Source organism: Amblyraja radiata, chromosome 28, assembly GCF_010909765.2.
Source record: "Amblyraja radiata isolate CabotCenter1 chromosome 28, sAmbRad1.1.pri, whole genome shotgun sequence".
Classification (NCBI taxonomy): domain Eukaryota; kingdom Metazoa; phylum Chordata; class Chondrichthyes; order Rajiformes; family Rajidae; genus Amblyraja; species Amblyraja radiata.
In genome coordinates this window covers 36,321,661-36,334,649 of record NC_045983.1, presented here as the reverse complement: position 1 = coordinate 36,334,649, position 12,989 = coordinate 36,321,661, and the positions used below count along the sequence as shown (strand labels likewise).

At 41.2% G+C, this 12,989-nt stretch overlaps 1 protein-coding gene across 3 annotated transcripts in view; it reads left to right on the top strand.

The window, feature by feature from the left end:
• Positions 1-12,268, top strand: part of ddx52 (DExD-box helicase 52) — a 66,146-nt gene extending 53,878 nt beyond the window's left edge. For all 3 annotated transcript variants that reach the window (XM_033046352.1, XM_033046351.1, XM_033046353.1), the window contains 5 exons: positions 3,056-3,206; positions 5,252-5,327; positions 7,610-7,681; positions 11,298-11,390; positions 11,594-12,268. In XM_033046352.1, coding sequence (XP_032902243.1) covers positions 3,056-3,206; positions 5,252-5,327; positions 7,610-7,681; positions 11,298-11,390; positions 11,594-11,663 — 462 coding nt within the window. In that variant the 3' untranslated portion in view covers positions 11,664-12,268. The remainder of the gene's footprint in view (positions 1-3,055; positions 3,207-5,251; positions 5,328-7,609; positions 7,682-11,297; positions 11,391-11,593) is intronic.
• The last annotated feature ends 721 nt before the right edge of the window (positions 12,269-12,989 follow it).

Here is a 12,989-nt window from a genome sequence, read left to right as displayed (position 1 = left end):
TGTAAATAGCTGGGGTCCCAGCACGGAGCCTTGCGGAACCCCACTAGTCACTGCCTGCCATTCTGAAAAGGACCCGTTTACTCCTAGTTTTTGCTTCCTGTTTGCCAGCCAGTTCTCTATCCACTGAACCCCCAATACCGTGTGCTTTAAGTTTGATCTCTTATGTGGGACCTTGTCGAAAGCCTTCTGAAAGTCCAGATATAACACATCCACTGATTCTCCCTTATCCACTCTACTAGTTACATCCTCGAAAAATTCTATAAGATTTGTCAGACATGATTTACCTTTCGTAAATCCATGCTGACCTTGTCCAATGATTTCACCACTTTCCAAATGTGCTGCTATCCCATCTTTAATAACTGATTCTAGCAGTTTCCCCACTACCGATGTTAGACTAACTGGTCTGTAATTCCCCGTTTTCTCTCTCCCTCCCTTTTTAAAAAGTGGGGTTACATTAGCTAGCCTCCAATCCTCAGGAACTACTCCAGAATCTAAAGAGTTTTGAAAAATTATCACTAATGCATCCACTATTTCTGGGGCTACTTCCTTAAGTACTCTGGGATGCAGCCTATCCGGCCCTGGGGATTTATCGGCCTTTAATCCATTCAATTTACCTAACACCACTTCCCAGCTAACCTGGATTTCACTCAGTTCCTCCATCTCATTTGACCCGTGGTCCCCTGCTATTTCCGGCAGATTACTTATGTCTTCCTTAGTGAAGACGGAACCAAAGTAATGATTCAATTGGTCTGCCATGTCCTTGTCACCCATGATCAATTCACCTGTTTCTGAGGGACCTACATTTGTTTTAACTAATCTCTTTCTCTTCACATATCTATAAAAACTTTTGCAGTCAGTTTTTATGTTCCCTGCCCGTTTTCTTTCATAATCTATTTTCCCTTTCCTAATTAAGCCCTTTGTCCTCCTCTCCTGAACTCTGAATTTTTCCCAGTCCTCTGGTAAGCTGCTTTTTCTGGCTAATTTGTATGCTTCATCTTTTGTTTTGATATTATCCCTGATTTCCCTTGTTATCCACGGATGCACTACCTTCCCTGATTTATTCTTTTGCCAAACTGGGATGAACAATTGTTGTAGTTCATCCATGCAGTCTTTAAATGCCTTCCATTGCATATCCACTGTCAACCCTTTAAGAATCAATTGCCAGTCAATCTTGGCCAATTCACGTCTCATACCCTCAAAGTTACCTTTCTTTAAGTTCAGAACCCTTGTTTTTGAATTAACAATGTCACTCTCCATCCTAATGAAGAACTCAACCATATTATGGTCACTCTTGCCCAAGGGGCCACGCACAACAAAACTGCTAACTAACCCTCATTACTCAATACCCAGTCTAGAATAGCCTGCTCTCTCGTTGGTTCTTCTACATGTTGGTTTAGAAAACTATCCCGCATACATTCCAAGAAATCCTCTTCCTCTGCACCCCTGCCAATTTGATTCACCCAATCTATATGTAGATTGAAGTCACCCATTATAACTGTTTTACCTTTTTAAGTATTGTGTTCAGTTCTGGGCACCATGTTATAGGAAAGATGTTGTCAAGCTGGAAAGGGTACAGAGATAACTTATGAGGATGTTGCTGGGACTTGAGGGCCTGACCTATAAGGAGAGGTTGAGTTGGCTGGGACTCTATTCCTTGGTGCGCAGGAGGATGAGGGGTGATCTTATTGAGGTTTATAAAATCATGAAAGGAATCGATCAGGTAGATGCACAGAGTCTCTTGCCCAGAGTAGGCGAATTGAGGACCAGAGGACATAGGTTTAACGTGAAGGGGAAAAGATTTCATAGGAATATGAGGGGAAACTTTTTCACACAAAGAGTGGTGGATGGAAAAGCTACCAGAGGAGGTAGATGAGGCTGGGACTATCCCAAGTTTAAGAAACTGTTAGACAGGTACATGGATAGGACGGGTTTGGAGGGATATGGACCAAACGCAGGCAGGTGAAACTAGTGTAGCTGGGACATGTTGGCCGACGTGGGCAAGTTGGGCTGAAGGGCTGGTTTCCACACTGTATCACTCTGTGACTCTGAGTTCTGGCAACTCATCATAAATAATTTCTGCATCCTTTCCAACTTAATGGAAACTTTCTTACAATAGGGTGACCAAAACATTATTCCCTTTACACAGTATCTGTACACTGTGGACGTATTGTCATCATGTTTTGTCTTTCCGCTAACTGGATAGTATGCAACATGAAAAACTTCCCTGTACCTCTGTCCACGTGACAGTAATAAACTAAACCTGAACATAATACTCCAAATGCACCCTCAAGTCTTGTGTATGTGTAACATAACATCCCAACTTCTATACTCAGCACCCTGACTGATAAATGCAAATGTATTGAAAGCCTTTTTGATCACCCTGTCAACCTATAACACCACTTTCAAGGAACAATGTACCTACACTCTTAGATCCCTCTGCTCTACAGTTTCCCACGGCCATGCTATATACTGTGAATGTCCTGCCCTGGTTTGACTTTCCAAAATGCAACAACTTGCTTTTACTGTGTGGTCTGAATCAAGATACCGAATGACTTGGGATGCCTTTTATTTACAAATTTAAGCTAATTTCTATACGGTATTGCATCCCTCTACAGCAATGTTAATGAATTCTGGAATAATACTTAAGGTATTGAGCAATATTCGTCATTGCGTGTGGTATTTAACACTACAGTTGACATCTTCATTCCAGGGAAATGGGGATTGGAGATGGAGTTATGTTCCGAGAAAACGTGCTGATTTTTCCCTAGTGTGAAGTTGCATCATCTGCACATCAAAAAATGAAAGTTGAAAAAATAAATGTTCTGTTTTTATTTACTCTTTTCCCATAAATTCTAAGAGTGTATTTTTCCCCATATCTCAAATTTTAGCATTACAATTTTGTTAGGTGAATTTCCATTCTTTAAATGATTATAACATAGGCGATCGTCAGTATTTGTGTTAAGTAATGTGCACAGTTGGTATTATATAAAATTGTAGACACATCTCATCTACATTTTCAATTGTGCCGTCTGGAATACTTGCCTTTTTTCTTCAGAGAGATAACGTAGTGCGCAGCTTCAGAGCAGGAAAGATTTGGGTCCTCCTTTGCACTGCACTAATGGCTCGAGGCATTGATTTCAAAGGAGTGAATTTAGTCATCAACTACGACTTTCCAACTAGTGCTATTGAATACATCCATAGAATTGGTACGTATATTTAATTTTTCCTTTATACCCTGTGAAATTGCTTTGATTTGAATGTATTTTTTATATTGAATTAAGTTGGAATGTTATTGGGCAAAAGCTCAGAAGGGTACATAGGGGAAGTCCACATCTGACGGGAGTGATTTAAAGGCCAATTTATCAAGGTTCATGTTCCACTAAGGAGGAGTGGTAAGGATGGTAATGTACAGTAACATTGGACAACCAAAGAGATTGTATATTTGGTCAGAGAGAAAAGTAAGTGCTTGCATGGTTTAAGGATGAAATCAGAGGAGCCTTTGAGGAATATAAGGCAAGCTGGCGATTAGAAGGGCCAAAGGGCTAAGAAGTGGCTTTGGTGAGTCTCAGGGATTGTTGTTGGGCCCAGTGCTGTTACTGGTTTATATCAATAATTTGGATGAGAATGTTCAAGACATTATTCGGAAATTTGCAAATGGTACTTAAGTATGTGTTATTGTAGATAGCAAAGGCAGTTATCAAAATATACAGGATTTTGGTCAGTTTGGAAAGTTGGCTGAGGAATGGTTAATGGATTGTAATTTGGGTAAGTGCGAGGTGTTGCATTTTGCGAAGTTACACCAGGGCAGGTCTTTCATTGTATGGCAGGGACTTGTGTAGTCTTGTAGGGCAGATGGATGTAGGGGTGCAGATGCATAATTCTTTGAAAATGGTTTCGCTGATAATCAAGGTCAAGAAGGCTTTCGGTTCATTGGTCAGGCTACTGAGTATAGAAGTTGGGATGTTATTTTACTATTGTACAAGCCGTTGATGAGGCTGCACTTGGAGTATTGTTTACAATTTTGGTCACCCTGCTATTGGATGGATGTCAATCAACACCTTATAAAAATATCCAATAATGGCCTCCACAGCCGTCTGTGGCAATGAATTCCACAGATTCACCACTCTCTGACAAAAGAAATTCCTCCTCATCTCCTTTCTAAAGATGCGTCCTTTTATTCTGAGGCTATACCATCGAATTCTAGACTCCCACTAGTGGAAACATTTTCTCCTCATCCACTCTATCGAAGCCTTTCACTATTTGGTAAGTTTCAATGAAGGCACCCCTCATCCTTCTCAACTCCAGCGAGTACAGGCCCAGTGCCGACAAACACTCATCAAATGTTCAACCCAATCATCGCCACGATCATTCTCGTAAACCTCCCCTGGGCCCTGTCTAATGCCAGCACATCCTTCCTCAGAGATGGGGCCCAAAGCTACTCGCAATACTCTAAATGCAGTCTGACCAGTGCCTTACAAAGCCTCATCTTTACATCCCTATTTTTATATTCTAGTCCTCTTGAAATAAATGCTAACACAAGAGTATGAGAAACTCTTTTTCTGCAGTGTTAAATCAAGCAATGTTCCTGATTTACCTTGTTTCTGATGGTTATCTTGTGTATATACTGCCTTTATCTGCTTGTTTCTTATAGCTGCCTTTATTGTCTGTCTGATTTGAAAATATTTTTCGCCTATCCTCATAATTTGGCTTTCTGGTGCCAAAATACTATTTTGTGGCCCTTTTCTACATTGCTCATGGCTTTTTTCTTCTGCTCTGTTTTTGGCTCATTCCGCGTCTAGAGAACAAGCCTTTAAGTTGTTTGAAAACGCACACCTCCAGATTCAGGGACAATTTCTTCCCAGCTGTTATCGGGCAACTGAACGGTCCTCTCACCAGCTGTTGTGCAGTCCTGACCTCACACCTTCCTCACTGCAAACCATTGCACTACCTTTAATCAGATTTTAACAGACTTTATCTTGCCCTAAATATTGTGCCTTTTAACCTTTATCTGTACACTATGGACAGCTTGATTGTAATCATTTATAGTCTTTTGACTGGATAGCATGCAACAACAAGCTTCTACAGAGTAGTGTCTGCCTTTCTCTGCTTTGTCATGTTTATGCAAAATTGCCTTTTATTATGCCTTTTTTTCTATTTTCTATTTCTCCCATCTTATGGAGTGTTCAGCACTAATCTACAGTAGATGAAAGTCAATATTAAGTGTTGGTAACAAATGTTTTGTTGTATCTAGGTCGTACCGGAAGAGCTGGTCACCAAGGAAAAGCGAAAACATTTTTTACAGAAGACGATAAACCACTTTTGCGAAGGTCAGTTTGAACATGAATCTCCAGAAAATTAGATGTCTGGGGAAAGCACATCTGTTGCTGGCTACATCGAGCAAATGCATGCTTGTATTTTTTGTGTTAGTTGTTTATGGGAGAGAGAAGGTAATCTTCATTATGGCAAAGTATAATCGAGTTGTGCCTCACTATGATTTAAGGTGTGCTTTTATTTTGCTTATATTGCTAATACAGGTTGAACACCTATTTTGTTTTTTTTTGTTTTTTTTTTTTTGGCCAGCGATAGTCCGCCCATCAATATAATCCGGACAAAATTACTAGAGTTTAGTTGAAATTCCCTTCCCACATTGCAAGTGAGTTGTGCACTTTCCGGTCGATTCCCTCCATGAAAGAATCAACTATGCTCTCAATCTTCTCTCCTGTTTCACAAAGGCACAGTAAACCCTTGTTTTAACAACCCGCTTATAACAGATATTGGATATAGTGGACGGACCTTCTCACCTATCCCTGGCTCCCACCATCTCCCAGACCCCATTCCCGACTCGCAAGGTGCATCAGCTTCTTCGCCCACTGAAAGGGGACACAGTGCCAGAGTCACTCAGCGGGTCAGTATCTCTGGGGAATACAGAGAGTTGACATCGGGACCCTTCCTCAGACTCATTCAATCAGTTGAGACACCATCACCGTGTGTCATTTCACTTTAAACTTGGTGCCGATGCCGCTGGTCTGCACCAGTGAGCACTTCTTCACTGGTTCATACGAATGTTGTTGCGATTCGTGTTGTCGCCCCGGGGGACAACACTTTATTTAAGCCACTGCCAACGACAGACTGCTTGGTCACCGTGGGGTTCTCTCTTCTCTCACCTGCTGTCACTTCCAAAGTTGAGTATGTTGGCAACTCCAGAGGAGGATGTGGAAGCACGAGCGGAGGGGGCCGGGGCCACAACAACAGCTGTGTCACTACAACGTATGGCGAGTGAAGGGTTCGTTGGGGCACTTTGAGTCGGGAGTGGGGTTGGAACCGGGGCTCTAAATGGCCGGGAAGACGGAGGCAGCCAGGGATGGGTTGGCAGGTCATTCCATTCACGTTCAGTTTACATTTTATATTTGTTTAATTTATGTTTCTGGCACTCTATAGTGTTTTAGAAACATAGGAGGGGTGACATTAGCAGGACACGTGTCATTTCCAACATCTATCAGGCTCTTGAACACTACAAAAAGTCTAATTAAACTATGAGCTGTCTTTGATTACACAAAGAACTTCAAGCTTTTCTGCACACTAATTGAGGTTATTAATTTATTGAATGTTTTTGTTTATTATAAGTTGAGTCGAGTGTTACAGGTCTGTTATGCTCCTGCAGGTAAGAATTTCATTGTTCTGTTATAATTAACTACTCTTGATTCTTGAAGGTAGACAAAAATCTGGAGAAACTCAGCGGGTGAGGTAGCATCCATGAAGTGAAGGAATAGGTGACGTTTCTTCAGACTAATGTGGGGAGGTGGGGGGGGGGGCGGAAAAAAGAAATCGAGACCCTTCTTCAGACTAATGGGGGGTGGGCGGAAAAAAGAAAGGAAGAGGCGGAGACAGTAGGATGTGGGAGAGCTGGGAAGGGAGAAAGCAAGAACTACCTGAAATTGGAGAAGTCAATGTTCATACTGCTGGGGTGTAAACTACCCAAGCAAAATATGAGGTGCTGCTCCTCCAATTTGCAGTGGGACTCACTCTGGCCAGGGAGGAGGTCCAGGACAGAAAGGTCAGATTTGGATGGGAGGGTGAGGTGAAGTGCTGAGCCACCGGGAGATCAGGTTGGTTATTGCGAACTGAGCGGAGGTGTTGGGCGAAGTGATCGCCAAGCCTGTGCTTGATCTCACCAATGCAGAGCAGTTGACACCTGGAACAGCAGATGCAGTAGATGTGGTAGGAGGAGATGCAGGTGAAGCTCTGCCTCACCTGGAAAGACTGCTTGGGTCCTTGGATGGAGTCGAGGGGTCCTTGGATGGAGATAAAGCGACAAGTGTAGCATTTCCTGCGGTTGCAATAGATGGACAACATTAGCCATCCTCCAGTCTTCTGACATCACACCTGTGTCTAACGATGATATGTATATTTAAGCCAAGATTCAGTAGCTTCCTTCAATTTCCATGGATATTCCTGATCAGGGTTTGTTGGTCTATTCCACAATGGAATCCAGGCACTCATTGAATGAAATAGTTCTTCATACTTGGCAGTGTTGTTCGTGCCATAAGTGAGGTTATAATCTTTTGCAGAAATGTGCTGCTTTTAATGCATTTTCTTTCTGTCTATTCAGCATAGCAAATATCATCAAACAAGCTGGCTGCCCTGTACCTGATTACATGATGCAAATAAAGAAATTGCAAAGGTAACTGATTTTAAATATGTATTAACTAAGACAAGGAATGCTGTGCCTAGCTGTTTCACTCACTGGGACCATTTGAACTGCGTAAGTGGTCAGAGTTCATTGTTACCCACCATATTGGGCACATTGAGGGATAGCTGATGCTGCTTCATGGTCAATAACAGTACATCATTTCCAAACATGTATTTCCCTGGATAACAATAACAGTACATTATTTCCAAACGTACTTCAGGATGAAATCAACCTGAATTTACTCCAATGTTGATGCCATGAATTTCAACTAAAAATAGAAAATGGTGAAAATAGCAGGTCATACCAGCAATAGCTTTGGGTTTGAAGAAATGTGTAAAAGAAATAACTTGCTCTGCACATCTCCATAAAACATTCTCCCCCTCAACCTATAGCTATGTATTGCGTACAGTTTTGGTCTCCAAATCTGAGGAAAGGCATCCTTGCCATAGAGGGAGTACAGAGAAGGTTCACCAGACTGATTCCTGGGATGTCAGGACTTTCATATGAAGAAAGACTGGATTAACTTGGCTTGTACTCGCTAGAATTTAGAAGATTGAGGGGGGATCTTATAGAAACTTACAAAATTCTTAAGGGGTTGGACAGGCTAGATGCAGGAAGATTGTTCCTGATGTTGGGGAAGTCCAGAACAAGGGGGTCATAGTTTAAGAATAAGGAGGAAGTCTTTTCGGACCAAGATGAGAAAGACATTTTTCACACAGAGAGTGGTGAATCTGTGGAATTCTCTGCCACAGAAGGTAGTTGAGGCCAGTTCATTGGCTATATTTAAGAGGGCGTTAGATGTGGCCCTTGTGGCTAAAGGGATTAGGGGGTATGGAGAGCAGGCAGGTACAGGATACTGAGTTGGATGATCAGCCATGATCATATTGAATGGCGGTGCAGACTCGAAGGGCCGAATGGCCTACTCCTGCACCTATTTTCTATGTTTCTATGCCCTCTAGTGTTGGACATTTCCACCTGGGGGGGAAAGGTTCTGATTGTCAACCCTATCTATGACTCTCAGAATTATATATACTTCTATCAAGTCTCTCCGGAACCTCTGACGTTCTAGGGAAAACAATCCAAGTCTATCCATCCCCTTCCTGTAGGTGAAACCCTCTAATCCAGGCAGAATTCAGGTAAACCGCTTCTGCACTCTCTTCGAAGCTTCCACATCTGTAATGGGGCGACCAGAGCTGCGTGCAATACTCCTAACGCAGCCCAACCAAAGTTCTTCAACTTCCTGACTCTTGCACTCATTGCCCCCAGCAATGAAGGCAAGCATACCATATGTTGCCTTTACCACCCTATCTATTGTGCTACCACCTTATGAATGTGGATCCAAGATACCTCTGCACATCAATGCTGTTAAGGGTCTTGCCATTAATTGCTTATTCTTTTCTTGCATGCAACCTACCAAAGAGCTACACCTCACACTTGCACGGGTTAAACTCCACATGCTATTTCTGATAGCTTTCCTTATTATTTGCAACACCTCTAATTTTGGTGTCATTAGTAAACTTACTCACCAACCCATCTACATTGAAATCTATGTTTAAGAAAGAACTGCAGATGTTGGTTAAATCAATGGTAGACACAAAATGCTGGAGTAACTCAGCTGGTGAGGCAGCATCGAAGGAGAGAAGGAATTGGCGACGTTTCGGGTCGAGACCCTTCTTCAGACTGATGGTCATTTATATGTATGTATCGTAAACAGCCGAGGTCCCAGCACGGATCTCTGCAGAACACCACTGGTCACAGACCTCCAGCCAGAACATCTGCATTCCACCACAACCCTCTGTCTTCTGTTAATAAGCCAGTTTTGAATCCATACAACCAAGTCATCATGAATGTCGTATATCTTGCCCTTCTGGATCAGCCTACCATGAAGGACCTTATCAAAAGCCTTAATAAAATCCATGCATACATCACTGCCCTACCTTCATCCATCTCCTTTGTCACCTCCTCAAATAACACAATCAAGTTAGTGAGACACGATCTGCTGCACACAAAGCCATGCTAGCTATCCTTAGTTAGCCCATTCTCTCCCATTAATCCTCTCGAATAATTATTTCCAATAGTTTACCAACCACTGACCTGAGGCTCACCGGCTTATAGTTTCCTGGATTCTCTCTCCTTCCTTTCTTAAACAAAGGACAGCATTGGCCACCCTCCAGTCCTCCAGGACATTCCTGTAGCTACAGAAGTAACAATGAACAAAGCAACAATCAAGGCCCCTGCAATGTCCTCTCTTGCTACTGTCAATAACCTGGGATTGATCCCATCAGGCCCTGGGGACTTAACCCATTAATGTTCTTCAGGAGCCTCAGCACTAACTCTTTCTCAAATCTCAAACTGCCTTTACATATGTGTATACTTCACACTGATCTCGCTGTCCACCTAGTCCTCCTCCTTGGTGAATATAGATGCAAAGTACTTGGTTAGCACCTCACCTCCATCTTCTGACTCCAAGCATAGATTCCTTCCTTGATATTTGAATTGAAGACCTATCTTCACTGATTGTGGTCTGTGGATCAGAAAGTCAAGTCAGTGGCAGAGGGTGTGGTTAATTCCTAGGTCCAGGAGTTTGGAGATGAGTTCCAATGACTGCCCATTTGAGCAATCTTTAATTTCTGTTTCAATGTCCAGAATGAGAAAAGGTCACAAATTCATGTATTTTGCATTCTTTAAAAAAAAAATTTTTACCCTATCCCTAAGTCCTACTTTATTTTCTTCCACTCTTGGCTTGATGTTCATGATTTGCTTTTTCCAAGTTTAGCATCATTTCACTTGAAGTCCAGAATGATAAAAGTTCTGTCAAATGTCATTAAATATCCATTGAGAATTTGGATAATGCATTAAATGATTGCAGTGCAGAAGATACATGCTTTAGGGGCAGGCAGCATCTCTGGACAGAAGGAATGGATGACGTTTCAGGTCGAGACCCTTCTTCAGACAGAGTCGGAAAAGGGGAACAAAATATATTGACTGTACTTTGAGAAATGAATGGATAACGATAATCAAGGAAATGGGTACACAATAGGCCATTGTTGGCAGTAGGATAGGTGATAACGTGTACATGGACTGAGCAACTCAGCAGGCCAACAGTAAAACTAGTATGACGACTAGGGTGGGGGCGATACGGAGAGAGAAGGGATGCAAGGGTTACTTGAAGTTAGAGAAATTAATATTCATACTGCTGGGGTGTTAGCTGCCCAAGTGAAATATGAGGCACTGTTCCTCCAATTTACATTTGGCCTCACTCTGACAATGGAGGAGGCACAGGGCAGAAAGTTCAGAATGGGAAAAGGAGTTAGTGTTTGGCAACCAGAAGCCAGCTCCTTCAGCATTGATCCAAAGCTGCGCTCCCTAGAATAAGTTTGAATGCACGTCCTTCCATACCACAAACTGCGTGGTTGTACTTTCATCCCTGTACTTCGGTAGGATATCTATCCAGTTTTTTTTTTAACATTTCTTTAATCCTTGGAAATCCTAGGATTTCTAGGAATCCTATTTCAAGGATTTCTAATCCTAGGAAATCTTAAGGATTTCTTTAATCCTTCAACAGTGTGACTTTGTAATAATGATTGCCACTTTGCCCTCATTGCAGTAAACAAAGGAAAAGGGTCATCAAAAATCCAATCAAACGAGCGACCATCAAGACCACTCCAAAATACTTCCTAGAAACGGCGGCCAGAAAGAAGTATGGTTCTTTAAAATCTTATATTTTTTAATTAAATTGTCTACCATTAGATTATATTTAAGTAACCAACAAATCAAGTAATTTCTGAAGTAAAGTTCCCAGTACTCTTTACATGTGACCCTGCTGCTAGATTGAATATTGAGAATATATTTCTTGCTGAGTCTCAATTTACGAGAATTTTTTTTTTAATTTGGTGCTTACAGAAAACTGATTCAGAAGAGCAAGAAGAAAAAAGAAAAGCCCCAAAAAAGTGTGACAATCAACAGTTTTTAACAAGATTCCAGATTTGTGAGAAATGGCCTCCTACTCACAAAACCATGTCCCTAATCATCCCTTGTCCATTTAACTGCATGTGTATCTTATCCATCAGAATACTCTCTGGTAACTTTTCAACCACAGATGTTATGCTGAAGATTGTTGTCATTGCTGTTTTGAAAGAAAACAAATGTTTCTAAATATTTTAAGATATCTTGGATGTGCTGAAGAGTGCAGTGCCACCTATGTGAAATACTGCAATATTGTACTTTCTTTATAGTATGTTTCAACCCTTTTAGAATTAACAGATGCTGCAGTATGATATACTGATATTGACATGAGGATGTGAATTTAACATGCCCTTTTTCTCTGATATAGAAAATTGCAGTCTGGATACTGTAGTTTAAGTTACTTCCAGTAAGAATTTGTTGTATAGAAATTATAAACTGGTGTAGTTACAGCTAAATGATCTCTGTAAATCCTAATAAACTCAATCGGGTGATTTCTTTTCAAATTTTAAATATCCATCATTAAAGTAATGTGGACAATTTGACTTTAACACTGACTGTTTACATTATCTCTTCTGGTGGAGCGTAAAATATAACTTTGTATTTCATTATTAACAAATTTCTGGATGATATATTTCAGATATTTTACTATGGTCAATGCAGGAACAAAACAGAAAGAGAAATCAATGAAACTATTCCTTTATCTCCAATATTCCCATTTAACTTCAGTGAAAATGTGAAAGGGCGTCAAAGGTTATGGGGAGCAGACAGGAGGAGGGTGTTGAGAGGGAAAGTTAGATCAGTCATGATCGAATGGCAGGGCAGACTTGATGGGCCGAATGGCCTAATTATGCTCTGTGTCTTGTCTTAAAATCTGGTTTCAGTTTAGTTTATTGTCACGTGTACCAAGGTACAGTGAAAAGCTTTTGTTGCATTATAGCCAGTCAGCAGAAAGACAATATATGATTACAATTAATCATAGAAACACAGATAAAGTAAGAAATGTTGCTGTAGGAATAGAGATTTAATAGTGGAGCGATTGTAAAATGAGTTTGTAGAGCTGCTTCTGTGGCTAGCAAGCAAATAGTGAAAAAGTTACTTTTATAACAACTAAACAGGTTCGCTTCTTAATAAACAGACAACACACAAACTGTTTGATAGACCAGTTCAAAACTTTACTTATTATCGGCCGATGGAAGGGAGGGAGAACTCCAGTCAAGTGATCAATGTAGACACTTCACTGTCCTCAGTCCACTTCTCTGAACAACAGAATTACATTGCATTATATAGTGTTTTTTTGTCACCTTAGCACATTCCACAGACATTAGTCATGGTC